The sequence below is a fragment of the Centrocercus urophasianus genome, unplaced genomic scaffold (genome assembly GCF_019232065.1).
Source record: "Centrocercus urophasianus isolate 14NV4802_14NV808 unplaced genomic scaffold, USGS_Curo_1.0 seq_17, whole genome shotgun sequence".
NCBI classification, from domain to species: domain Eukaryota; kingdom Metazoa; phylum Chordata; class Aves; order Galliformes; family Phasianidae; genus Centrocercus; species Centrocercus urophasianus.
In genome coordinates, this window is record NW_024884722.1 from 24,868,377 (window position 1) to 24,894,023 (window position 25,647).

The following is a 25,647-nucleotide window of genomic DNA, read 5'->3' on the forward strand; positions in this document are numbered from 1 at the left end:
AAGCCCACTGACAGAGCAGGATGAGAATCATGTTCCTTGAGACTGCACTAACCTGAAACATTTTTGCACTTTCAGCCTTGATTGTGTCCACCTCTGCAAGAAATGGAGTTGGATCCTACAGAACAGGATAATAGCTGCTAAACACTCCTGACTATGGTGCAGGTGTTAGCTCATTCAGTGCAGTGAAACAGGTGCTCTGTTACCAAACATTACTCAAGGTAAAAGACTTTTATGCAGTACTAGAACAGTGACTAGTCATTATGTTACTTCTGTCACATAGGTGTTGGTCCTTACCTTGTCCTTAGGTCTGCTAATGGTCATAACAGCTGTGTGGAGGACTTAAGCCAAAGCTTAATGCTTACTTGTTTCCTCTGGTTAACAAAAGGAGGTGGCTGAAGTGTTTTCTCTCCTTCTTGGATCAAGTGGCATTTTCCATACAGTATTGAATGCCGTGCCTCATGTGAGGAAGAAAAAAAAAATCAACTTCCTGCTTAGGTAAAATTGCCACAGTGTTATGGAAGAAAGACGCTTTCCTCCTTCTCACATTTCTCATTAATCAGGGAAAACCTGTAGGCTTTCAGAAGGATTGTGTGAACAACTGGGGGAAAGTAGTGTTTTGGGCTCCAGTGGGAATGTTTTACAATAATTAAAAATCTCTAAAGCAGTTTTGATAACAGGATTAGTATTCTGATGAGCATTCGTAATTAGTTGGAGAATGGTTTGCTGTATCCATCTCCATTATGTTTACTGAAAGAAGGTTTGTTTTTGTCATAGCAGTGGATTTACTGCACCTGTCACAGGCACAGAACTGCAGATTGCAGCTGTGTGGCAGAACTACATGGACTTTTATTTGCCTGTATCGCAGAAACTTGTGCATTGTTTTTTCCAGGGGAAAATCAAAGGGCTGTTGCTTTGAGACAGTGCAACTATTAAAACTGAGCTCCAGTTAAGCACTTCGTAGTAGTTGCTATTGCTAACATTGTTACTAATGTAGAACACCAAGGTGCAGAATTCCACTAAAGGGTTTTTTATGCTCCTATGAAGGATTCCAGTTCATTGCACTGCTCTGCATTGCAGTAAACTTTGTTTATCCAGGAGTGAATGCAGTGTGGTACCATCAGATACAAACAGCTGTAAAACAAAACTCATTATTTAAAGGCGTATCTTCTTCTGCAGTTAGGATGAATACAGAGTGAAAGCTTTCCTGTAATAACACAGTTTTTACCATGCTGAAGTAGTATATGGTGGGCACCACATGGATGGCTCTGGCTTTCTCCTTGTGCAACCACTATGTACTGCAGAGCTGTCATTGCTCGTTTGTTGGTGGAAGAACAAAATATTTGTGTCTCCTAACAAGAGATGGTCTCTACTGCTTACCAGTGGGTGTTTCTCAGTTGGTGGCTCAGTCTGGAGTGGGGTGAACTAATCATGAGGCTGCTATCTTGTCTTTCAATGTGCTGTTCAGTGTAGTGTTAGTCAGGTTTGAAGAAATAAGCTTTAAGAACCTTCCCTAGACCTCTACTGGTCTGAAACCAGATTGACTGGGTAACAGTGTTCTATACACTGGAGCCTCCAAGAAATCCACCTGTGTTTTGCTGAACTACATGCACTCTTATGGATTGATAAAGTAACACAGCAGCCATAATTGCTGTATATGGCCTGTCTTTTGGCTTTGAGATACTGTATGGGTCTTCTGCAGAATAGTGTGTTGTTGATGTCAGGAATGTAAGCTGGGGTTAAAAGCTTTTTAATTTTTTTTTTGTTATTTTTTTTCACCAGTTTCAGGAGTATTAAGAAAGAAAATGAAGGCTCTGTACCTTGTTAGGGATGTGAACCATAGGGCTGATAACGTTTGGTGTAGTTGGGTGTGTGCAGTATTCGAGTACTGTTATTCTCTGCAAGACTTGTGGTGGGGCCAGCCTGTGGGCAGAGCTGCTCTCTGCGGGTACTCACAGTGTGCGTGGGTATGTGGGACTTCCAGTGAGGAGAAAATGCAGTGTGAGCCAGAAGGATTTGACTCCAAAGGCTGGAAGTGAGTTTCCTTCCCCCTTGAGCAGATAGCCCAGCCTTGTTGTTAGAGCAGAAGTGGTGGGCTGTATTAAACCCCAGCCTGCTACAGAAACAAGTAGCCAGACGGTAGGGCTGAAACTCATTTGTTTGTGCCTTAATATTCGCACAGAGGCTACCTATGTGTGCTTCCTAACCAGTGCTCGAGTGCTCTGGGAGCTGCACGCTGCGGCTCAGCGAGCCTGGGGTGCCGCCGGCAGGTACGGATGTTGCAGCGCGCAGCGAGGTGCGGGGCTTCAGCTGGCGGTAGGTACAGGGAGAGGGCGAGGGGTGCGGCCCGAGGGAGGAGCGGGAAGGGACTGCCGCTACTCGCGGGAGCCTTCGAGCACTTTGCTGGCTAGAAGCCTCCCGTTAGGCAGCCTCGTGTCCCTGGGCTGCCCTGGATGCCTCCCTTTCAGGAGCCTGTATTTAAACGCAGCATAGCTGGGCGTGTTGGGGGCGGCTCTTGGGGCCGCTTCTCCGCTCGCGGCGCTGGGCGGTCCGTCCCGCCGGGTCCCGGGGCCGCTGCGGATGCGGTAAGTGGGGAGCGGAGCGCTGTTGTGGGTGACTCGGGGGCTCTTCCTCAGCCGCCCATGAAGTGTGGCAGAGCCGCTTTCCTTCTGCCGCAGTAGCCTCCAGGTGTTAGGAGTAGTAGAGACGGGATAAAACAGCAGTGAGAGATGGCTGTGTGTCGTTTCGGAGCACTTTAGTTGCGGCTTTCAGGAATATCTGTGGCTTAAGGGCAGTTTGTTGCTACTCCGTGCTGTGCGGCGCTGGGGCTGTGCTGAGGCTGCAGGGTTGAGGAGTGAAGGAACTGATGGTGCTTGTCACAGAGTGGCGGTTTGTGTCTGCTAAGAAATTCAGTCCTTGAAAGATGCGTGGTTGTGTACGTGCACCCACCAGCGCCGAGGCCGAGAAAGCCTTGCTTAGGTGTGCCCTGCGGTGTTGGTTCTGTCAGTACGGGTCGGTGTCATACAGTGGGATATACTGGGGAGCTGCTACTGGGTTACCCTGGGCTGAAAGCTGTCTCCATGTGAAGTGGTCCAGGTGCTTTAGGGAGAGCCCAAAGGATGACCTCTGTTTGGGAACCCCCCCTGTCCCACCCGAATTACTCCATTCCTCTTGCAGGGCACTGAGCTCCCACAGTGTCGTGTGGCAGTAAGTTGCACAGTTACAGTATGTGTGATGGTTTGCTTCATTTTATCTGCCTTCCTGTGTGTTCACTTGCTGCTCCTTGTGCCTTGCATCCTGACAGTAAGCTCTGTGTGTGCCATCATACAGTACTTTTCCTAGGAAGTCCTAGCAGCCCAAGTGTCATCTCAAAAATGCTAATCGCAGGGTGGCTATTTTAAAGGTACTATTTTGACTCTCACGTCATTGTAGCTAGTTCAGAACTCCTTACTATGTAGCAACAACCAGGACTGCTCAGTGAATACATCTAAATGCAGCATAGTGTTTAAAAGAAGAGAAGTAGTTTTCTGAAGGACAAAACTACATTGTTGTTCCAGATGTTGCTGTACCAGTGTAGCTTTGCTGGGGCTTCGCTCCCATAGGGGGTAGACAGAAAAGGCAATTTATCGTATAGTACCCAGGATCTCACTTAAAACTTCATAGGGCATCTTTTGTTAAGTTCTTAGGAGCTAACTAGAAATTAACAGAAACCAAAAATCAAATGATGATTTTAATAGACTTTAGAACAGAGTGTACAAGTATAAAACACTGGTTTTGTATTTCAAAAGTTGCAGGAAGATAGCCGGTCATTTTAAACAGTCTTCTACAAAACATATGCCAGTAGATTACATAAAAGACACTATATACAATATAAAAGAGCAGAAAACAATCCTCACTGTAAAAATAATTTAAAACAAAGTATTTCAATTTAAAATATCTCCTATAGCACAAACTAATACATTGTAACATGCAAGTGAAAACTAAACATATTGCATTCTTTAGTGTAGCCAAATAAGAGCTGTATTAAATTTGGACAATGAGACAACATGCCAACATTTTTAGATGAATACAGAAAGCTGTTCTTAAATATTCATTAAGTGATGTATCTTATGTTCAAAGAACAGCTACTATACATCTCCAAAATGTAATAAATATTAAAGCAAAGTATATGAATAATCTACATCGTAGAGTTCATATGGGCCAATGTTGAAAAAGTGGTTTATATAAAAAATGCTGACTCATTTACTACTGCACTGTGCAATTTTACAAAATAATTCTAAAGGCTTGGAAACAATCCGCACTTGAAAATTTGCAACATCCAGTTTTAAGGCAGCTTAGCACTTTAATACGCAATGTGATAATTGGAATAGCTGCTTTGCTTCTAAGATGCACGTTGGAGCTAGCAAGTGGAAAGTCACATTCCCCAGCTGGGATATCACTCAAAGCAGCACATCTCCAGGTGAGGTGATTTATCTGTATTTCACCCACACAGCAATAGCAGCAGAGGCTGTTGCTTTCTGAGCAAGTTTCTTCTGATTCTGTTACCTCTAAGTATTACAGGAAGAGATTTGGTTTCCGTGCCTTCTCACGTGCTGGTAGGAACATTACTGTGTACTCAGCCAAGCCTCTGTGTTGCAGCCTTGGCAGTTGATCAAATACTATTGTTAATGCAAGCTGCACTATATTTGACATTTTGTATACAACATGAAAAACTTCTACCATCGGGAATCCATTTTGTTTAAAATACTGGTGTTCCAGTATTATCATTGCTAAGGAGCCAATGTCAACATAGCTTCATGTCCACAGGAAGTATTAAGCTCAGTAACTGAAGCATTTTCACAGCACTTCTTATCAGTCTAAAAAAGATTAGGATTTTTCAAGTGCTTACTGTCTTGTTTCCATTTTTAACTATCTACTCACATTTACGTATGTCTCAAACATACAAACTAACTGTTAAAGCAAAAAATTAGCTGCCAGTCAGTCTTAGAAAATGCCAGTGTTTAATGATAGGCTATGCGAGAACAAAAGGTTTAGCAGAAGCGTAAAAATTTTAAATAAACCAAACTGTTACAAAGCAAGAAGTGTGATAATACCATTCTTTGGTCTAAATTAGCTGTTCCCTTTATATTAGTTTAACATTCCAATGGCTTTTTCAAAACTGTTTAAAAATAATATAAGCTGAAATTTATTATGCAAAATAGGTATTATATACATGGATGCCTGATCAGACAGATGACTTAAAAGTGAACATAGTAATAATTGCTTAGATATTCCTAGTACCTTAAAAAAAAAAAAGTTAGTGTTGAGTGTGCAGTAAGAGAATTTTATTGAAAAAGGTAAAAAACTAAGCATGAAAATCTGTTTCAGTTGTTTATAAACACCACATCCTTATGGTTTCCTTGCTCTAAATCCAGACGTAAACATTCGTCCTGACATGCCAAAGCTCCTAATGCTGGTGGAAAATTCCTGTAACCAGTGATCGCTTTACAACTTGTTGCTTGTTGGATGATCGTTCCCTGCAGCTTCATTTGTGTAAGCTGATTCATCAGCTGCATCTTGTTCAACCCCATCTTCCCCAAATGCAGCTTCCTCTTCCCTTTCCGGAGCATCCTCATCCTCTATGCCATTGTAAAACTCTTCAATCTCGCTCTCGTCCTCCACATCTAAGCTCTGACTGCGACACGAGCCGCTTTCGCTACTACTCCCACAAGAGCTAGAAGATATCAGATCGTCTTCAGAATCTGAGTATACCTCAGCTCCATGGAAAATATAGCGATTTGGTGGTAAAAACAGATACTGAGTACCTGAAACAGAATTTAGCAAGTCAGTATCACAGAATGCTTGGGGTAGGAGGGGAGATCTGGAGGTCACCTGGTCCAATGCCCCTGCTCAAGCAGGGGCAACTAGAGCAGGGTGCCCAGCAGAAACAAAAAGCTGAAATTATTCAGACAAGATCTTGCAGACTTCTGGTTAAAAAGTACCTGCACAGATGCATTTTCAAAAGTTAAGCTAACATGACAAATTACACTAGAAATTTCTACTTCAATGTGTTGTTAGGAACAGCATTTAACAAATGCTTTACTGGGAAGCTAAACGTTCCCTCTCCTCCCTCCCTCTGATGTAGCGTTTAAACTCTAATGTTTAGAGCTTTTTGTTGATAAACGTTGTATTCACAGCAAGAATGCGGTGTATTGGTTGTACCACAGAATTGGAACCCACCACACAGAGTACTTGACTTTGCTTTAGGGAAATTGTAACTTTCTGGTTCTCTGTCCTCACTGACTTTCTAGCGCAATTACTTGTTCCATCAATTAACAGACTGCACACGGAAGGCTTCTTTGGAAAGTCTGATGTTTCCTTTGGAATGTGCCTGGCTCCAACCGTGTGATTTGCTTTTCAAATCTTTTTGTGACTTTGTCCCTCAGTCCTACAAAATAGTTGTCTGACTGAGTTGGGACACAGTGCTTTAAAATCCCAAGATCAGTACAATTTTACTGGAAATTCATTAGAAAATGTAAGAAAGGCGCGTTTGTTTTTGCTACTTAGCTTCTGCCTCTTAAACTCTGATCTTTCTAGGGAGTTTCTAATTGTAGAATGGCTTGGGTTGAAAAGGACCACAGTGATCATCTAGTTTCAACCCCCTGCTATGTGAGAGGCTGAAGATTCATGATCCTTCAGATCCCTTCCAACCCTGGCCATTCTGTGATTCTACGTGCAGGGTCACCAACCACCAGACCAGGCTGCCCAGAGCCACATCCACCCTGGCCTTGAAAGCCTCCAGGGATGGGGCATCCACAACCTCCTTGGGCAACCTGTTCCAGTGCATCACCACCCTCTGTATGAAAAACTTCCTCCTAATATCTAACCTAAACCTCCCCTGTCTCAGTTTAAAACCATTCAGTAATCACTGATCATAAAATCTATTCTGAATTACAGAAAGTTTTCCTGTTGGCTTCTTCAGAAGAAATAAACTCTGCATGACAATGAAAAACGTAGATACTTTTCTGAGCAGAAATAACCACCAAAAAACACTGATTCCCTCAAGGGCAACTTATTTATTGCTTTAAAGTAAGTCTAGAATAAACACTGAAGTGCAAGAGAATGAAATAAGTTAACACTTACCATCCAACCTTTTGCTAATCTGTTCTTTTGCAGATCTATTTACCCAGCACTTCTTCACTATTTCATTTTTTTCTTTGCTTTCTCCATTGTTGGTTCCATTTTCCTTCATTGTTTCAGAGTTCATTAATTCACTAGTATTATTTTCAGGGTTTTCAGAGGATGCCTGTGTGTCTTGAAGCTTTTCCTCGGTGCAGGTCCCTTTATTTTCAGAGGCAGGATCACAGTTTTCTACCTTACATTCAGCTGCATGTTCTGAGGGCACCACCGAAGTATCTGGAGGAGTCATTTGTTGTGGTGAACCAGAGTCTTCAGAAATGTTTAAGGGTGTAGGTGGGAGCTCAGATGAGTGCATTTCGAGCTCTTTGTGCATTCGCGGAGGCTTTTCTGTTATTTCTGAAAGTTTTACTGAATTGTAGCAAAGTTTTGTATATTCACTACCTAGCCTTTGACATAATTCATTAATAATAACGTCACAGTCTCCAAGAAGCTCCACATCAAAGTGTAGATGAGGCAGAGGTTCCCTATTAATTAAGATCTGAGGCACTTCATGGGGGATGGAACCTAAACATAGAAAAGACAGTTTGAAGACAGGCATTTTGGTTTTATTTTTTACCAAAGATCTGCCAAAAAAACCTTCATTTCTGAGAGATGTCTTCAGACAGATCTGGAATACAAGTAACTCTTAAATGTAATAAAGCTGAAGTGGCAGTGTGAGGTGCCATGGCTGTGTAGTCTATCTAGATTTCCCCGTTTCTTGCAGTAAAAGGTGTTTTTCTATAGAAGTGCTGGATGTGGCAATGTCCCCCGTGAGCAGCAGGTGGTTGGTGCAGGCCTTTCTCAGGCTTGCATGTTAAAAAAGTACGAGTTAAGTTGTGCACTTAATAGGCAAATAATTAACCTGCAATTGTATTTTCTCAGCCCTTCTAAAGGACTTATTTAGTAATAGCACAGCTGGTTTTTCTTATCACCTTAAAGAACTAAGGATCCAAATGGTCATACACTATCTAATGCCCACTCTGTATCATTTAGCATAAAGTACTGACTTCAATTACTGCTCAGACATCTGATGTAGCTGTTCCATTTTTTTTTATACTACGTTTATCTTTCAAAAGACAATTACTTTCACAGAATCACAGAATTGTAGGGGTTAGAAGGGACCTCCAGAGACCATTGAGTCCAACCCCCCTGCCAAAGCAGGTTCCCTACAGCAGGTCGCACAGGTAGGCATCCAGGCAGGTCTTGAACATCTCCAGAGAAGGAGACTCCACCACCTCCCTGGGCAGCCTGTTCCAGTGCTCCGTCACCTCACTGTAAAGAAGTTCTTGCACACATTTGTGCAGAACTTCCTATGCTGCAGTTTCCGGCCGTTTCCCCTTGTCCTGTCTCCACTCACCACTGAAAAGAGTCCGGCCTCACCATTCTGTCCCCCGCACCTTAGATATTTATAGACCTGGATCAGGTCCCCTCTCAGCCTTCTTTTCTCAAGGCTGAACAGACCCAGTTCACTCAGCCTTTCCTCATAGGAGAGATGCTCCAGGCCCTTCACCATCCTCGTGGCCCTCCGCTGGACTCTTTCCAAGAGATCCCTGTCTTTTTTGTACTGGGGAGCCCAGAACTGGACGCAGTACTCCAGATGAGGCCTTACCAGGGCAGAGTAGAGGGGGAGGATCACCTCCCTCGACCTGCTGGCCACGCTCTTTTTAATGCACCCCAGGATACCATTGGCCCTCTTGGCCACAAGGGCACACTGCTGGCTCATGGCCAACCTGTCGTCCACCAGGACACCCAGGTCCCTCTCCGCAGAGCTCCTCTCCAGCAGCTCATCCCCCAACCTGTACTGGTGCATGCAATTATTCCTCCCCAGATGCAAGACTCTACACTTGCTGTTGTTAAACCTCATCCGTTTTTTTTCTGCCCAGCTCTCCAGCCTGTCCAGGTCTTGCTGAATGGCAGCACAGCCTTCAGGCGTGTCAGCCAATCCTCCCAACTTCGTATCATCAGCAAACTTGCTGAAGGTGGCCACTATCCCCTCATTGAGGTCATTGATGAAGATGTTGAACAAGACCGGACTAAATCTTAGAATTACAAAAGCATATTATGAACATAAAGTTTAACTTTTAGCAAAGCAGTTCTATGGATTATAAATTCATAACTTTGAGATCTCTACTCTACCTTGGGCATAGAAAAAGCACTCAGAACTGGAACTCTTAACTGAGAATTTTAATTTCATCCAATTTTTTTTTTAAAGAAGAAATTTCCAGTCAGTCACTTACTTGGAATCAATGCTACTGGTCTTACTTTCAGTGAAGACCCAATGACAATAAGGAGATCAACTTCATTTTTGTCATATTTCATGGCACGATGGAACTGCTCAGGTAGGTTCTCTCCGAAGAACACTATGTCAGGCTTCATGATAGCAAGTGGTTCATCAGGCGGACAGCGAGGACATCTAGGAACTACCTGCATAGAACAGCATATATCACTATTGTGACTGCAACCTCAAAAGCCTCAGATTTTAGCAATTCACAATGACTTACTCTGGCATGAGACAAGTTTCAGTGACATTTCCTCATTTATTTTTTTCTGTGGATGTACATCTGAATACATTTCTTACTCTAGTCTGCACACAGAACTACAGCGGGAATGAAGGAGTCCTTTTACACCAAAATGGAGAAACAATGAAAGTCTACACCTCTGCTCTTAGCTAGCAACTAAGCCAGAGTCTAGATGTCACACTCAACACTGATGCATAATCACCTCCTAGTGGAGAGGAATGTAATTTTTTGGTATGATCAGAACAAAAGCTTCGGTTTCGCTATCAGTTTCCATTACTCAATCTGCTGTACTCAAAGGTTACGTTATAGAGCACTACCTCTCTGCTTTTTCTTGGTTGCATAAAGTGTGTAGCAGGTGTCCAGCAAAAAGCATACAGAAAAAGAACATGGAAAGATCTTTTGTCTGGTCTCCATTTTAAAATTTCAAATTCCTCCACTAACAGAGCAAAAGTAGATGCTAGTTACGTTTGTGGAGAAGCAGAGTCCTTTTCCTCATGAAACCACAGGGGTTTTTGACCTCTTTCAATGTAACACTTTTTCAGGGAGAAGAAAAGCAAACAGGTGGATGATGCAAGAATAGACAGACAGGGCTTTACTACTGAGCAAATTATTTTCTCAGCTGTAGTCTCCAAAGTAAAATACCCCAGAATAAATCCAAGGAGCCAAACATAGCTGCAGTCCTATAGCAGTAATGACAAGCAAACTAGTGCTTTGTAAAAGCGTGAAGCGATGTATGAGACCTGTTATTATAGGAAAATATATATATAAAAAAAAAAAAACCACCAAAAACACAAATGTGTAACTGCTGGTTTTTTTTTATGACTGTTGTAGGACCAAAGATAATGCTTTCCCTAGGAGAAAGCATCACAGGTAAAAGGCTGCTTCTATGGTGTGAAAGAACCTTTTCCAAAATTCAAGTCTTTGAATAATCTGATCTTTCTTTGAAGAAATCTCCCTAGTAGAAATATAAGAAGTGATACAGCACAAGAACTAGAAAGCGGTATAGGGAAAATCTTCATCGCCTTATCCAGGGCAAGGAGTTAACAGCCCAACCAACTAAATAATCCCCCAAAACAGAGTAGGGGGAAAAAAAAACACAAAACCTTGAGCTTTTTTCCTTGGATCTTTAGGTATTAGAAAGAAAGCTAACAACACACCAACATCTGTAACTTTTCTGATGCTTTTTACCCTGCGCCTTCTTCTGCCGAAGGAAGTAATGCATGTGCATTTTAAATTGGAAGATCTAGGAAATAAATTCGTTTGTACTGTATTAGGAAGGAAGCAAACATCTCTAACTTCTGATTTAGTTTAAAAAGACACTGATAGTAATTGTTTCCATCATCTCCCACAGGAAGTCCAATACCGTTATTAAATGGATCTGCGTACAGCAACTGCTGTCCCTGTCCAAATCACGAGTTACTGTAAAGGGGCCCACAAATAGGTTTCAGCACTACACTACTCACCAGCTCCTTTGCTAATCCTCAGAAAGGTCATCAGTAAGGGGGAGATCTATTCCAAGAGCTGAAATTGATACCAAGAAGTTAAGGCTAGATAGCTGGCCGCTCAGCTGCCTAGGATCCTCCCTCCCTCCATGGGCAGCACAGCCCAGAACCACACCACCTCTGCTGCTGTATTTGTCTCATGAAAGAGAATGAGAATTCCTCATTAGCTGTGGATGTATCAAAAACAAGATCAGTAAAGATTGTGTTGATTTAAGAACATCCAAGAACAGGTGCATGTTTCTGTGGGCCTTTCATCCTAAATCTGAGATGCCTTTGCTGTTTCTTGAAACTGATTAAAGTAGTCAAAAGTACAGTGAAATCGGCATTTTTGAAAATAATCAAAAACAGTTTTACTCAGAAGTGTTTTTTTTCTGTGGGATTTATAGACACTGCCTCATCTTGTGTAGCAGGATGTCTGTGTACAGCAACCTAGAAATGGAATCGTGCTGCAGGTAAGTAGCATGCTGCCTTGGAGCTGGCAAAAAAAAAAAAAAGAAAAAAAAGCAGTGAGGAACTGGTGGTTTTTTAAGTATCCATCTCTGGTATGCTGAAAGGAAATCCTGCCAGATGCTAAATAGACTTATTTTGTTGTGAAGCACTTCAAACTGTCAAAGGAAGGAGCAGAGCAAAGGAAAGCTAATCTCTTCTACGGAAAACAGGACCTGGGGTCACATATAACTGAACTTCCGAGCAGTGGAGGACAGCAGAGAATACAGCTTCCTATTGGGACAAACTCCCCAAACCATTTCTAGAAAACAGAGCTGTTAGAATTCGGCAGTGTTTTATTTCATAAGTACAGAACCAGTTTCTTTTGATAACTAAGAAATTAATTCATTCTGGAGAACAACAGAAAAACCAACTGCATGGCACTGATTTTTGAAGCAGAGATAACGATGGTAAATTGAACTTTTTTTTTTTTTGAAGGATACTCTTTGTTCCAATGGTGCTATTTCCTGTTATATATATGTAGATACACACACACACACACATTCAGCAATAACTGTATTCATTTTGTGAAATAACAGTATTACAGCTACAGCCTGCTCTGGGAAAATATACCTGTCTAAAGTCTTGGAACTGCTGAGTCATGGCCTGAACCACTGACTGAGCACCTGGGGGAAGAAAAGGACCCGTCAGCCCTAGGGGCACAGGTGAAGGCAATTCAGCTGTGTGACCAGAAGGGGTGGAGCCTGGCTGCACCTCTCCTAGCTCTCACTTAAGGGCTGACTGCCACCAAGGAAGATCTTTCTGAAGATCTCTCTTTTATGGGGTTTTCTTGTGAGCCTGAATCTTCAGATACAGGTGAGCATCCTTTTTTTGTAACATCTTCTCATTGCGCATAGCTGGAACTGGCGCTGCTGCCTGTACAGCACTGTAAGATTAGGACTGATAGATTGAATGTTTCTTTCCTGAGCAACAACCTCTTTGTTCAGAAGTACTGTTGTGCAGGCTTCTCTTCCCATCCCTATGCTCCCACTACTGGCCATGAGCAGGGACATGCCGTTAGGGCACAAGTTCAGTTCAACATACAGAAGTGCTGACTGAAGTGTTGTTAGAAGGAATACTTCCACTAACAATCAAAACAGAAAACTACACCATGCTTACGAATGTGTTTAGAAGGAAAAGAAAAACAAAGCCCAAATCCCAACTAACTTGCTTTAAAGATAAAGAGGCAGCAACATTGTAAGGTACGATTCTCAACAATAACGTGCATAGAGTAGAACAGACCTTGTAGGTACTCAGCATTACAAAGTATCAGTCTTCTGATATTCACACTTCATAAAACGAAGTCAAACACAGAATTCAGTGACAGCCTTTCATAAAATATGTCAGATGTAATGCTTCAAAAATGTTTCTCTCTGTTTCTCATTTAAATTTTAATTGCGGACTCAAGTATTGAAAAACATGCAAATACAGAAAAACAGTGCCTTTTCATTTGTATAGACAACATTTTTATCAGGTAACTGTCTCTGTCAAAAGACATAGAAGAAAAGCAAAGTGGGTGTGATTAAGGCAAAGGTTATTCTACTCTGATGGAGCAGAACTAACTCTGGGCTTGGACATGAATCACTTCATATCCAAATGTGAGGAATTCAGAACATAAAATAGTCTGGCAGTTCTTGAAAGTGCTAATCAGCCATCTCACTTATCCTACATGCTCAGAGGCTGCTTTATATTAGCACTTTCTCCATGCATCATCTACAGTTTCAACATTTTGAATGCAGGTAAATGCTTTAAGAGCAACTGATGTTATAAATAGCAAGAAATACTTCCACAGTGTGACTCAGAGCTCAGATTACCCTAAGGCAGGTATAAATCCAACTTTTACTTACCACGTTAATTTCTGCTCTTCTGAGAACTGCCATTAGAAATAGACTCCAATGGTTTTGGTTTCTACTTCTTTCACTTTACCTTATTTTTACAGCGTAGTACCTGAGTATGTTTTTTAAATACAAGAGCAAATGCTAAAATAGATAGATAGGCACGTAGGAAACAAGGAAAGGGTTCTTTTTTTAATCATATGCGTTTTAAAAATGCAGACCTTTTAAGCAATGCTTTGTTTTGTTATCAAGTTGCTTATTAGAAAGCTGCAGTGATTTAAAGTAAGTTTTTACCTGATTGAAAATATCTCCTCGAACAACTTCACAATCAACTTTGTATTTACAGATCAGGCAGGAAGCTGTTGCAAAGGAACCTGTGGGGGAGGGGGGGAAAATACGATAGAAGTGAGGACTTTCAGATTTGGTCTTTTTGCCAAAGGTGTTATGACACAAAGACTGTTAAATTGCAGTGCTAACCAACCAACCAACCAAAACCAAACCAAAACAAAAAACACCAAAAGAAGCCCTTAAAAAGTAATTTAAAAATTAAGAGAAGATTCCTGTGGTACTAAAGCTAGTTGTAGATGTTAGCCAGGAGAAATTCTGTTCTAGGAGGAGAATATATTGAATGTATGAAAACACTAAATCCATTGGATCATTCCCCTACTTTCCATCTTTACACAATTAATAGAACTGGTGTCAGCCCTGCCTCATCAGCAGCAGGACATGAACCCACACCAATCTCAGCTAGCTTTCAAAGAGCAAAATAACTATGAAATGCATTAAGTAATGAAAATGCGTTAACTAGGACTACAATTACAGGCAACTGAGCCGCAGTATGTTCCTCTCAGTAACTGTCAATAGTTACAGCTATATTGTTTCCATTAGAGTAGCACTCTGAACTTAGTATTCAGCTTGGCTACAGTGTTCTTTGTTTGGCAACATTGTGTAAAATTGCTCTCCAGAGCTCTTGCGGCCCAGTTCTAACACAGCTGAGGTGATGCCTGACATCTGGCAGAGCACTCCTGTCTTCATTGTCTGAAGGCAAACCTTAGCTGTTGGCTAACACATGTTAACAGAGGGAAATTGTGGAAAACGAGAGTGGCCTTTTGGTGCACACGTTTACCTGTCAAGGCCTTGCACCCCTGCAAGGAGTACTGCTAGAAGTTGACAGAACGTTGAAGAGTGACGTAAGGAATTGTCAGATTTGTCCCAGCTATGAAACAAGGCTTAAAAAAAATAATCTGGGGATCTCTGACCTTGCAGTGGAATATGTCAAGCTCTCACAGCTAGACAACAAATGGACACCTTTAAATAACAACTTTCAGTTTCGCTTTAACCACTACCATTGGACAATTAGCTAGCATTAAGCAGAGTAACTCTAGTGTGGATAGTTAGTGGGCTCAAAATAACCTTTGCTAACTTCCAAAAGCCTCAGAAACCAATAAAAGCCTGGTTTAGCATTAAATGTGGATGTTGGTGGCCCTGCCTGTGGCAGGGGGGTTGGAGATTCATGATCCTTGAGGTCCCTTCCAACCCTGGCCATTCTGTGATTCTGTGAAAAGAATATTTTTTTATTTGAAAATAAACTGATACAGCATATACACTAAAGCTGGTCTGAAATCTAATTACTGTATCGTGCAACTGAAAAAAAACCCCAACGTTTGTGTGTGTGCAAAAACACAGCTAAAAAAGAATTTTGTGCTAAATACCTAATTAGGAATGACATCCAAAAGAAAACACATTATATGCTGAATACATATGAAAACTAGAGTGAGATTTGAGTTATTCTGTGGGGTGGATTCTATTCTGTTGTCTTTGGTTACTATGACAGAGCATTGCATTTACTCTCTCTAAATGAAGAAGATTGACAAATCCACCATTGAGTTAAGCTCTGTAGATGAGGAAGATGAGTCTGATCCCTGGAAAAGTGGAACTCTGTAAGAAAGCTGTAATCACTGGGCAGATTGCCATCTCTGGTACCAGGCTGCCATTGCTACACTGCTAACAGCTGAGACAAAGAAGAACGGGGTATCACTTAATCCAAAGGTCACTTGGCATATCATGGTAACAGTACCAGCTTCAACAGTGGCTCTGTTACAGGCAAAAGGAACCACTGCTTCCCTAGCTCGATGGTAGGATTGTTGGGAAAGCATCCGGTGATACTTCCTTCTTTCCTAATATTTGTTCCTGCCCCTTGCTAGGGCAGCAGCCCTCTGTATTCTTAATGGGAGACCAAGGGTTATTGCTCTTAACTCAGAGGTTAACTTCTTCAGTTCCAGTTCTGCTGCTGACACCAGCGTTGGCAGGTCTCACAAACATTGCTTTTAAGCAATTTATTTGATAAAAGAACTCTAGAACCTTAGAATTCTAAGGTTCTTTCCTTAAAAACATATCCTTGGCCTTTCAACTTGACATTTGCAAGTCTTTGGAAATGGTAAGCACATCAAACAATTACCTAAGAGGTTCCATTTAATTTGGCATAATAATTAGAGAATGTTTGGCACCGAAATGTAACAAAATGATGTTAATTTTAACAACTGGGTAATCCACAATAAGATGTAGCTGAGGTAAGCCTCGGAAGTGACAGGTATTCTAAGTAATCAGCAGCTAAATCTATTTCCTTATCAGACAATTTCCACACTGTGTTCTCATGCATGAATATAAAGTACCACCAATTACACAACAAAGGCTAAGGTCTAAGCTTGCCACTGATGCACAAAGACCACCACTTAGCATGCCTTACTTATGAAAGTAGTATTTCTGCTACAAACACTTTTGCTTTAAATGCTTGAACTAACTCAGAAAAAAAGAAAGAAAGGGGGGAAAGAAGGGCAACATTTTCAAGTTGTAAAGTACAGTCATGTAAGCAGCAGAGGCTCCTGAAATAGACGTGCCTTGGCCAAGCTTATCCTTGTCTGGTCCCTCATCTTCCCACTGATTTGGGGACACAGGTTTCCATTCAATCTCCTGTTAAATTTAAGAAGCACGGTAGAACATACCAAGAAACATTTTTAAAAGGAACTCCAAACTTCACTAAATCTGTAAGTTCAAATTAAAGAAAGATTACTGCATTTCGTGAAATAACCCAAACATGAGAGCACTGGCTACAAATATGGAATCAGGTCTTACTGGATGCATCTCAAGAAAATGCTTCTCAGCCTCTCTCTGCAGTGTTTTCTTTAGTTATGCTATCAGTAACAATTTTACCTAGTATTCTAAACACCACTTTAAAAGCAGAATATTTGTTTCTGAGAAATACTAGTTTAAGGAAAATATCAATGCCACTAGCAATTACCTTGTCACACACATCAGTAAGCATTGTTCCTACTTATAAGAAATAAGAAAAGGGAAACTAAAATTACTGACCATGACACTGAATTATCCTTTGGATTCCTGCAACCTGTTCCAATGTGTCTATGTTCTGAGTATAGTTACGAAGCAATTTTCCTTCTTTATCCATCAAAGCTATGAACTTGTGGCAGAGGGATGGCTGGAATTGGCCTGGATAGATTTCCTATGGAATTCAAAAGTATATTAGAAAGTGTATATGAACACACAGCATCTTTATTCCAAATGCAGCAATTATGTACTCATTCTTCGTAATCATTCCCTTTGCATGTTGCCCTTTCCTTTCAGTTCCAACTCTTCTTTCATCAGCTGAACTTCTCATACCAGGATGAACTGCTCATTGCAGTAGCTGGTACTTTGTTCTTCAGGCAGCACAAGAACAAGGTCTAGGTCGTCTCTGGTTTTGAGAACTATAAAACATCAACAGTTTTCTTCCTCTTCTTCCTCAGTATTTTTATTAGAGACATTATTTTACTGCAGTCAGACAAAAAAAAAAAAAATCATGAGGAACTTGGATTTTGGTCTTTTGGTTAAAGATGAGCAGTTTTTATTCATCAGCTGTATTGGCAGCCATTCCTGGGCTCTCATTAGCTACCAAACAGAAGTACAAATTGGACATAAAGCAGAAGGCAGGTAGCACTGAGACCAGCTTTGCCAATTTGTCCAGTTACAACAGCATTAAGGCAAAACCAAATGGCTTAGAAGAACAATTCCACTGGCCCAGACAGGTGCTCAGCATTTCTGCTAAATCGAGGAAGAGGAGGCAGGCATTTTTAAGGCATATATAGAAAGAAATGTGCACCCTTTTATGGAATGATTTGACATCTCCACAGTGAATAAAGGAGCTTGGCAGAAGAAAAAACACTTCACGCAAAGAACCTCTGCCTAGAACTGACCAACCAGGCAGTACTCTAGTTGCTGTGTGACAAGGAGGCTAGAAGCAGCAGCACCCTCTTGCTCAGGAGCACCACTTAAGAAGAGAAGCTTGAATTCCAGGCCCCCTGCTCTCCTGTCACTCTTTTGCCACTGAACAGCAACTGCGCTGTACTCTCACCTGGGAAACCCACACCTTTGTACAGAAAGTAAGCAAGAAGCAGGGCTGCCTACCTTTACTAGTAGATACTGAAAGCTGAACCAAAAAGTTGAGCACAACAGTGAACCATTCACAACCAAAAGAGAATTTTTGAAAGTATTTGTTTTCACTCCAAATATTTCAAGTTGTTCTAATTTCTGAAGATTACACAGGTCTTTGGATTTAAATTGTATCACCTAGATTCTGACTGGGCTGTTACACAATTACCAGCAGATGGTAATACCATCCTAAGAGACTTGGTATCTTAGTCTGAAAAAGCAAGACATGGCTCTGCCACCACTAACCCTACAGATAAACATGGGATCCATAGGATCCATCCTAACTATAGGAAATAAAGAAAGGACAGACTTCACACTGAACAAGAGGAAACAAGCACTTGTACAGAGGAATCAATGAAGCAGGAAGCAAAATGAGTTTAAAGCACTAACAGTAAGAAAAGTAAGACTGACTAGAGAACTAGAAATACACATATAAACAGTGATAAAGGGTGGATCTCTTGGCACAGATGTAAGAAGAGACAGGAAATGAGGCAAAGCCAACAATGCTCATTGAGAAGTACCTTGAAAATAGGGCAAAGCCCAGGTACAGTAACAGTGCCTTAAAATGTATGTACTAAAGTGAAAAATGAATTTCTTGGTCCAAGTATGTTGGCTGAGTAAATCAGCCACTGCTCTGACAGAGCAAATAGCTTTCAGAGTCACTATTGTGTTTCAGGGTTTTGTGTGGTTTTTGTTGTTGTTGCTGCTGTTGTTTGCTTTCAATACCAGATGAAATTAATGTCAGTAAAAAATATCAGCCAAATTAAATTTGAACTGCTCTGGTAAAATGTCCATGTAGGCAGTTGGTTCCCCTTCCCCTCCTCCTATATTAAAAAGTCAAAGTAATGTATATACTGATGGACACCAAAATATGTTAGAATTTGGATAGAGTGCTTTCAAGAAAGCCAAGCAACTCAGGAATGCATCCATGTTTCTTTTCCAAGCTCTGGATCAATAATAGAGCAGTAGTACAAACTGTGAGCAAAAGGAGGAAACAGCAAGTGCATGGATGGATTCTCAGGAGTCCTTACAGGTCCTGTAAAAATACTTCTTTGATTTATATTTCCTACTTGTCTCTGAGGCATTTTTAATTGATCTGCTTAGTATTGCAAATATCTCTCAGAAAACTGCTCCATCCTCCCTTTTAAGAAATGAACACAGAACACAGTCCCTACAAAAAAGACTTATTTTTTTTAAATGCAGATCCTCGTGTCAGCTACATCAAAATCTGAAACAGGATCAAACTTATCAGTGCATGAAACTGCTTCGCTCCTCCTAACCATAAAGCAATAAGATGTGACCATGCAGTGACATGAAACAGCATGCTACAACACATCAAATTCAAATTTAGCTTTCCACATTACTTGTGTGCTTTCAAAAAGTTTCTCATTCTATTTTTCAGTGAATGTAACTGCAGCTAAGAATTTCAAAGACTTTTAAAATTATGACAAAATATTATTTATCCTCCCTTGAATTAGAGAACGGTTGCATATAGAGTGAACTTGTAACAGGAACAGCCAAAGAAGGCTTCAAAAAGAATAAAATATTGCAAAGTCTTTTCAATAAGTTAAATACGTGGTTGCACACAATGACTGAAGTATCATCTTTGAGGATATAATAGTTTGCAAAGGCCTGCCAAGGGGAGAGTCATTATGCCACTGAATTAAGTGTCTCATTAAACACCATCTTGTTGAAAGCGAGACAGATACCCTTTTGTTAACACAGCTGTGCAAAATCTCATTTACGCATCTGAAGTCTTTTTATTTACTGACCAAGATAAGATCAATAGGAAAACCATACCTTTGCAAACTTAAAAAATGGCCTGGGATCCTTTCTGAAGTATTCTATATCAAACATTGCTTGAGGATCTGGAAGGTCTGGGAAGTCTACAGCAAGGCGTGCATAGATGCCGTCTCTTGATCTAAAGTCAGGTATTCCACAAGACACAGACACCTGAAATATATTTTTGCAATAAGCAATACTACGTACTGGGCTGTAACAGCTACTATGATAACAAGAGCTACAATGATACTGTTTGGGAAACCGTATCTCCATGCGCTCACATACACTGAGAACAAAACCAGGTTGTGTTCTGTGTTGATCAAACCAATTTCCAAATCACAAGCAGGAGATACAGCACAGAAACACAGCTTGATAACCTGGTCCAGAAAAGCTTCAGCACAATCCCCACAGGCAGTAACAGAACACGAGAACTTTTAGTACTGAAAGTCTTGTAAGAAGTGCACAAAGAGTTGTTCATTTTTTTTCTCCTTTAACATGCTAATGCAGTAACAAAATAGAATCTCACTTCTGATGATAAGACACCTCTGATAAACTAGCTGTGCCCTGCACTAACAGTCAATAAGGGCTAATTTATTGTCCCATGCTACCCCAGAATGCTGTAACAAGAGGAGGGAAAACAGGCATAGCAATTATAGGAAGAACATTGGATAACAGAAATAGCAGTGCTTTTCTGCAAAGCTGGTCTGAGTTGGATTAGCCATCTTTTCTGAATAGCGTTATACCTCTGTGTGCAACCCACTGAGGTAAATAATTACTGACTTTCATACTGTATCTCATACACAGGTGCAAAGCTGCAAATTCATGACAATTCAAGGTTTTGTTTAGTGAAAATGAGTAGTCTTATCATCATAGTGTAGCACCTTAGACATAAAAGCCCATCTACCAGAATTAAATTGTACTCTTATTAGAACCTAGCCCCTCCCTTTTTACTTCTTTTACTCCCTCTGGTTCCATTAGACGTTTTATGAAATTCACTGAGGCTTAAAGTCATTGGCTCTGTTAAAAAAAAAAAAAAAAAAAAAAAAAAAAGATAGAAAATATTCTGGAATAGGTAGATGTGATTTTATTTCATAATCACTCTGCGTAGAAGCAATCATTTAAGAGTTTAAACGTCTAAGAATAGTTTCTTGTCAGAAGAGAGATGTTGTCATTTCCAGCTTAAGCTCCAGTCGTGCAGCGTGCATCATCTAGGACAGCTGTACCTCCTCTTCCCAATTATTTGTTTACAAATACTGCCACTGTCAGATAGTCTGTGTGCCATGAAAGGGATAAGAATTAACCAACTCTATACTGTCACACTGTCATTGTGGCAATACGTACCCCAGCTCCTGTCAAGACCATGATTTTTTTGCATTCCTGTAACAGTTTCACTGCATCGTCAATAGTATTGATATCTTTTCGTTTTTTCCTTTTTGGCGGCTCCGAAAGAATGTTTATGACGATTTGCCACAGTGTCATATCATCCAGTTCGGGTGGAGGGATCGTTTCTGGGAGCAGGTCTTTCAGAATTGTCCGTGGGTCTGTACCTAACATGAGATGCTGCTGAACAAAAGTGTAAGGACCTGAGAAAATTGAAAAACAAAACAGAAATTGACTAAGACAAGTATAACCATCATTCCATCTATTAATGCTTGCTGCTTCATTTTATTAAAGCGGTTTCATTCCTTGCATCAAAAACCCCATATATCTTGGTCTACATCAGGAAATGATAGCATAGGGAGGGTTTTATGATTATTTTATGTTAACCCACAGTGCATTTTTTGAAAAGTCAGAGTAGAAGTCACAGTTCATAGCAAGTTCTTCCTAGTCTTAAGTTTTTTTTGAAAATTGTTAGAAGAAATATCAACTATTTATTTTTATTAAATTTTATTTTATTAAAAATACATGTTTAGCAACAAGATCTTCACAATGTTTCTCCACTGAATGGCTTAATTGGTGTTTTTCCAATGTTTCAAAGGGTACACACATACATATACATATTATAATGTATACTAAAGACAAATAGGGCCTACCAATCCAGAGGTTTTTTTATTGCTCTATTAGTCATCTAGAACTAATGACTTCAGAGATGATCACAGCCATCAATCTCTCCAGAAGCACTCAAGAATGGAACAGCAGAAGAAAAATATGTACATCTTAAGAAGCCACACTAAGAGGATCCAAACTAAAAGTAGCTACATTGCATAGAAAGACAACCATCACCAAATGCATTGACCTAAAAGGTACTGACAGTGAACCTGTAATGAGGAGATTGGTAAAGACTGGGTCAGGCTTTAAGTGGAGCACTGCGCTGCCATACTGTATTTTCTTGCCGCTATGCTTTGTCAGTGCTGGCAATGCGATGGCTGTGGTTTACCACATTTATGTAAAAGACAAGATTTGAAGTCCCAGCCATGCTGGGCCCTGGAAGCCCATCCTATTCAAGTCACCAGTCACTCCAGCAGCGTACATCGCTCTGAGTGAGGTGAAAGCTTTTTACCCAACACCTATGCTACAGACTGATCTGCAGACTAGTTAACACCCAAATGGTTGTGTGACATGGGACAGCGAGCCCTACAGATTAATATGGCTAATATCATACAACAGTGAGCTTCAACATCTTTAAAGTAAGAGTAATACTATGTAAATGGGTAAGAAATATGCCAGTTTCATTTATTTAATTATTGAGCTTATGTATATACTATATAGATATAATATATATTAATATGGATTATGGCAGGATTTCCACAGAAAAACAAATCTGTTGACTATCCTTTCTTGAAATACAGTTTAAAGATTCTTAAATATTATACAGGATACAGGAAATAATTACTGAAAAATAAATAATTGATATTTCTTCTAACAATTTTCAAAAAAACTTAAGACTAGGAAGAACTAAGCAAGTGTTTGCAAGAGGCAAGCAGCATCTGAGAGTAATCACACAGGGTTCTACCTATACGTGGTCTTGGGGTCCAGTCACTAGAACTTGCATGTGAAGCTCTGTCATCTTCATCACTATCACAGGAGTGGAAACCATTGGCTATGATTTCATCGCTTAAAAGGAAGTTATCTGCAAGACAGCACAACAATGGAAGTTACAAAGCTTGAGCCAAGCAGCACAGTTAATGCATATTTAAATGCATCACAAAACCTGAAGTTGTAATTCATTGCATTCAACTTCAATCACATACAAATAGTCAGTTTCACCACTTAGTTGTTGTTGGTTTTGTTTGTTTTTTTTTTTATTTTTTTTTAGCTTATTAGTACATTTTCAGGCCTCTGATTTACTGCAGAATTTCTGTGTTAATACTGGTATCAGTGGGCTGACGTAGACGTGAGGTTTTCACTGTATCAAGTGTTGGTTACTGAGGTTATTTGTACTTCCAAAAAGAGTGTTTTTAGATTACCATTATTTTCTCCTATTTTCTCCTATGGTTCTCACTTCACTCAGCTCTTACTGTGAAACTGGGCAAAATCAATGTCCCACAACTTACAGAACAATCTGCAATGGAGTTGTAAGAGCCCAGCATTTAAACACACACACAAAGACACAGCTGGACAGAAATAGAGAATTTTGCTGTGCTGCTGCATCTGACTTGCAGTAGCTGGCCACACACACGTACGGGGTATTTCATTTATGACAGAAAAACGTGCTACCTTGAACCACCTTCACTAAGTTTATCACCATTGTACCTTGCAGATGGGTTTGGCTTTGAGCACTCCGCTTGTGGCCCTAAGCCAGAGTAACCCAATCTAACTTCATCACGTGCCCAGAATAAGGACTGCGGAGAGGAACGGGATACTCGTTTCACAGCATGCGATACCAAGGTAACGTTTAAGGTGAAAATCCGTGTTTTGTTCTGAGCAGTTTGTTACAATATGGGCTACTATTTTTTTTTTTTTAATTATCTTTTTCTTAATAAGCACAGCACATATATTAATTTGTTGAAAATCTATAAGCAAATGAAAATAAGTCTTAGTCTCTGGAGCTAAGAATCACCGCCATCACTTCCCAACACCAGTGACTGAACTCCTGTGCAGTACTGAAGCTAGGTCACCTCACCTTTACTCTTAAAGAAAAACATTTTTATTCAGAGGCTGTGTTGTCCAATTTGTTTAATTGATTGGATAAGTAAATTGCAGAAATGACTCTGATTAAATTGAAAAGAGTAGGAGGCCAGTCATTTGCTTTCTACGCTTGCTGCCTCCTGAGAGCACAGGTGCCCTTCTGACATTATGTCTTATTAAGATTTTACATATTTGAAGCATGACACTTCTGTTTTGTAACACATGAAGTCAGTGAGCATCTTACACAGAAAAACTTTATGAATAAGAGAAACACACATCAGCACACTACATTTTACTACAACAACCACTGTGTCTGCTATGTGAAGAGTCAAAGTCTGTGTCATTAAAGACTCATCACATACAGGTCACATCATCATAGATTTATAAAACGCGATAGCCTAAAGTAGCAGTTTAAACTGTAACACTCCCCAAGGAGTTGTCTTGATTCCTCAAAGGAATAAAAGGACTTCGTGCCAGAAACAGCCAATACAAACCAAAACACGCCTCAGGATTGGAGCAACTTGAGGAATAGCCTCCACATAAGGCTTTATAATAGAGATCACTTCCCAGGCAAAGCACAGTACCTTATACCTTTAAAGGACTTCCCAAAGCACTACCTTAAAAACCCCAAAGCCTCCCAGCCTGTCGGTCCCAACACAGCAGACCGAGCTCAGAGCCGGTACCGCCCAAGCCGTGCTGCAAACCCACCTGCAAAGCCAGCTCCCTGACGGCGCAGCACTTTGCGCTTCAGCTGCTGAAGCCTAAGACTAACTCGAGGCTCCCTAAAGAACCGGTCCGCACGACCGCTCCTGTCCCTTCCAGAAAAGTTTTCAGAAAGTAATCGCTGTCAGGAGACGAGGCTTACGGCTGTCATTTCTAATAGCGCACCGCCGCCGCCACGGACGATCTCAGCAGCGAGCGCCGAGGCGATCTCGCCTCGAGGCCCGGCACGAATACCGCCGCCGTGACGAGCCCCGATCGGAGCGGGAGAGGCCCGGGGCACTGCGGCCGACGGCCGAGCGCGGCGCCTCCCTCGCCCCCCGCGCGGCTCGAGCCGCGGCCGCCCCGTGGCGGGACGGGGGATGGGGTCGGGTCCTCACCGGGCTGCGGGGCCGGCGCTCCGGCCGCCCCGTTTGAACGCTGCGCCCGCTCGCAGCCAATGGCCGCCTCCGCCGCGTCTTCGCCGGGCGCCGCCTCCGCTCCCTCCCCCCGGCCCCGCTGCCGCGGCTGCGGAGGCGGCTCCGCCCGGGCCAGGCCCCGCTGCGCGGCCCTATTGTCCGCGCCGCTCCGGCCCTCCGTCGTCGCGCCGTCCTCCTCCCGCGCCCGGACGTCGCCATCGACGCTGACGGCCGCCGCCTCGCCCAGGGGTTCCGTCGCGGCGGCGGCGGGAGGCGGCTCCGCGCCCCGGTCCGGGCGGCGGGCGAGCGGCGCGCCCCGGCCGCACACGCCGTCTTCTGAGTTCGGGCGCTGGCGCTTGGGCGCGGGCTCGGCGCTCTCGGCCGCGGCGCCGCGGCCGCCGCCGTCGCGGGGCCGGAGGAGCGGAGCCTCCCCGTCCGCCATCTTGGAGAAGCAACCGCCACCGCCCCCCTCCCTCCTTCCCTCCCGCCCGGCGCAGCGCGCAGCAGCGCCGCCGCCACGGCCCCCTCCCCCACCCCCAGGGAGCGATTTAAACCCGGCACGTGACCGCGCCACCGCCCACGCGGGCGCCCGCCCCGCGGAGGCCGCAACAACAACAAACGGGGTCACGTGAGCGGGGAGGCGGAGGGGGAGCGCGGCACTGGTCACGTGGCGGCCGGCGCCGGCTCCGGCTCCGGCTCC

The 25,647-nt window shown here is 42.1% G+C and overlaps 1 protein-coding gene across 1 annotated transcript; it reads right to left on the bottom strand.

The window, feature by feature from the left end:
• Window positions 1-3,714: 3,714 nt before the first annotated feature.
• SIRT1 (sirtuin 1) lies at window positions 3,715-25,389 on the bottom strand. Its single transcript, XM_042818926.1, has 9 exons — window positions 24,930-25,389; window positions 22,715-22,831; window positions 21,103-21,344; window positions 19,780-19,932; window positions 16,867-17,014; window positions 13,792-13,871; window positions 9,393-9,579; window positions 7,120-7,680; window positions 3,715-5,801 (listed from the first exon to the last, which is right to left on the bottom strand). The coding sequence occupies exons 1-9, from the start codon at window positions 25,387-25,389 to the stop codon at window positions 5,482-5,484; spliced, it is 2,268 nt and encodes a 755-aa protein (XP_042674860.1). The 3' UTR covers window positions 3,715-5,481.
• Between the last annotated feature and the right edge of the window lie 258 nt (window positions 25,390-25,647).

What these genes read in the sequence shown, in the direction of transcription:
- SIRT1 (XM_042818926.1), bottom strand. Translation starts at nt 25,389, where the DNA reads ATGGCGGACGGGGAGGCTCCGCTCCTCCGGCCCCGCGACGGCGGCGGC. An exon ending in TGGTCTTGACAGGAGCTGGG is followed by an intron (nt 19,933 to 21,102) that starts GTACGTATTGCC and finishes AATATATTTCAG; the next exon opens with GTGTCTGTGTCTTGTGGAAT. An exon ending in CATTTTTTAAGTTTGCAAAG is followed by an intron (nt 17,015 to 19,779) that starts GTATGGTTTTCC and finishes TGAATTCCATAG; the next exon opens with GAAATCTATCCAGGCCAATT.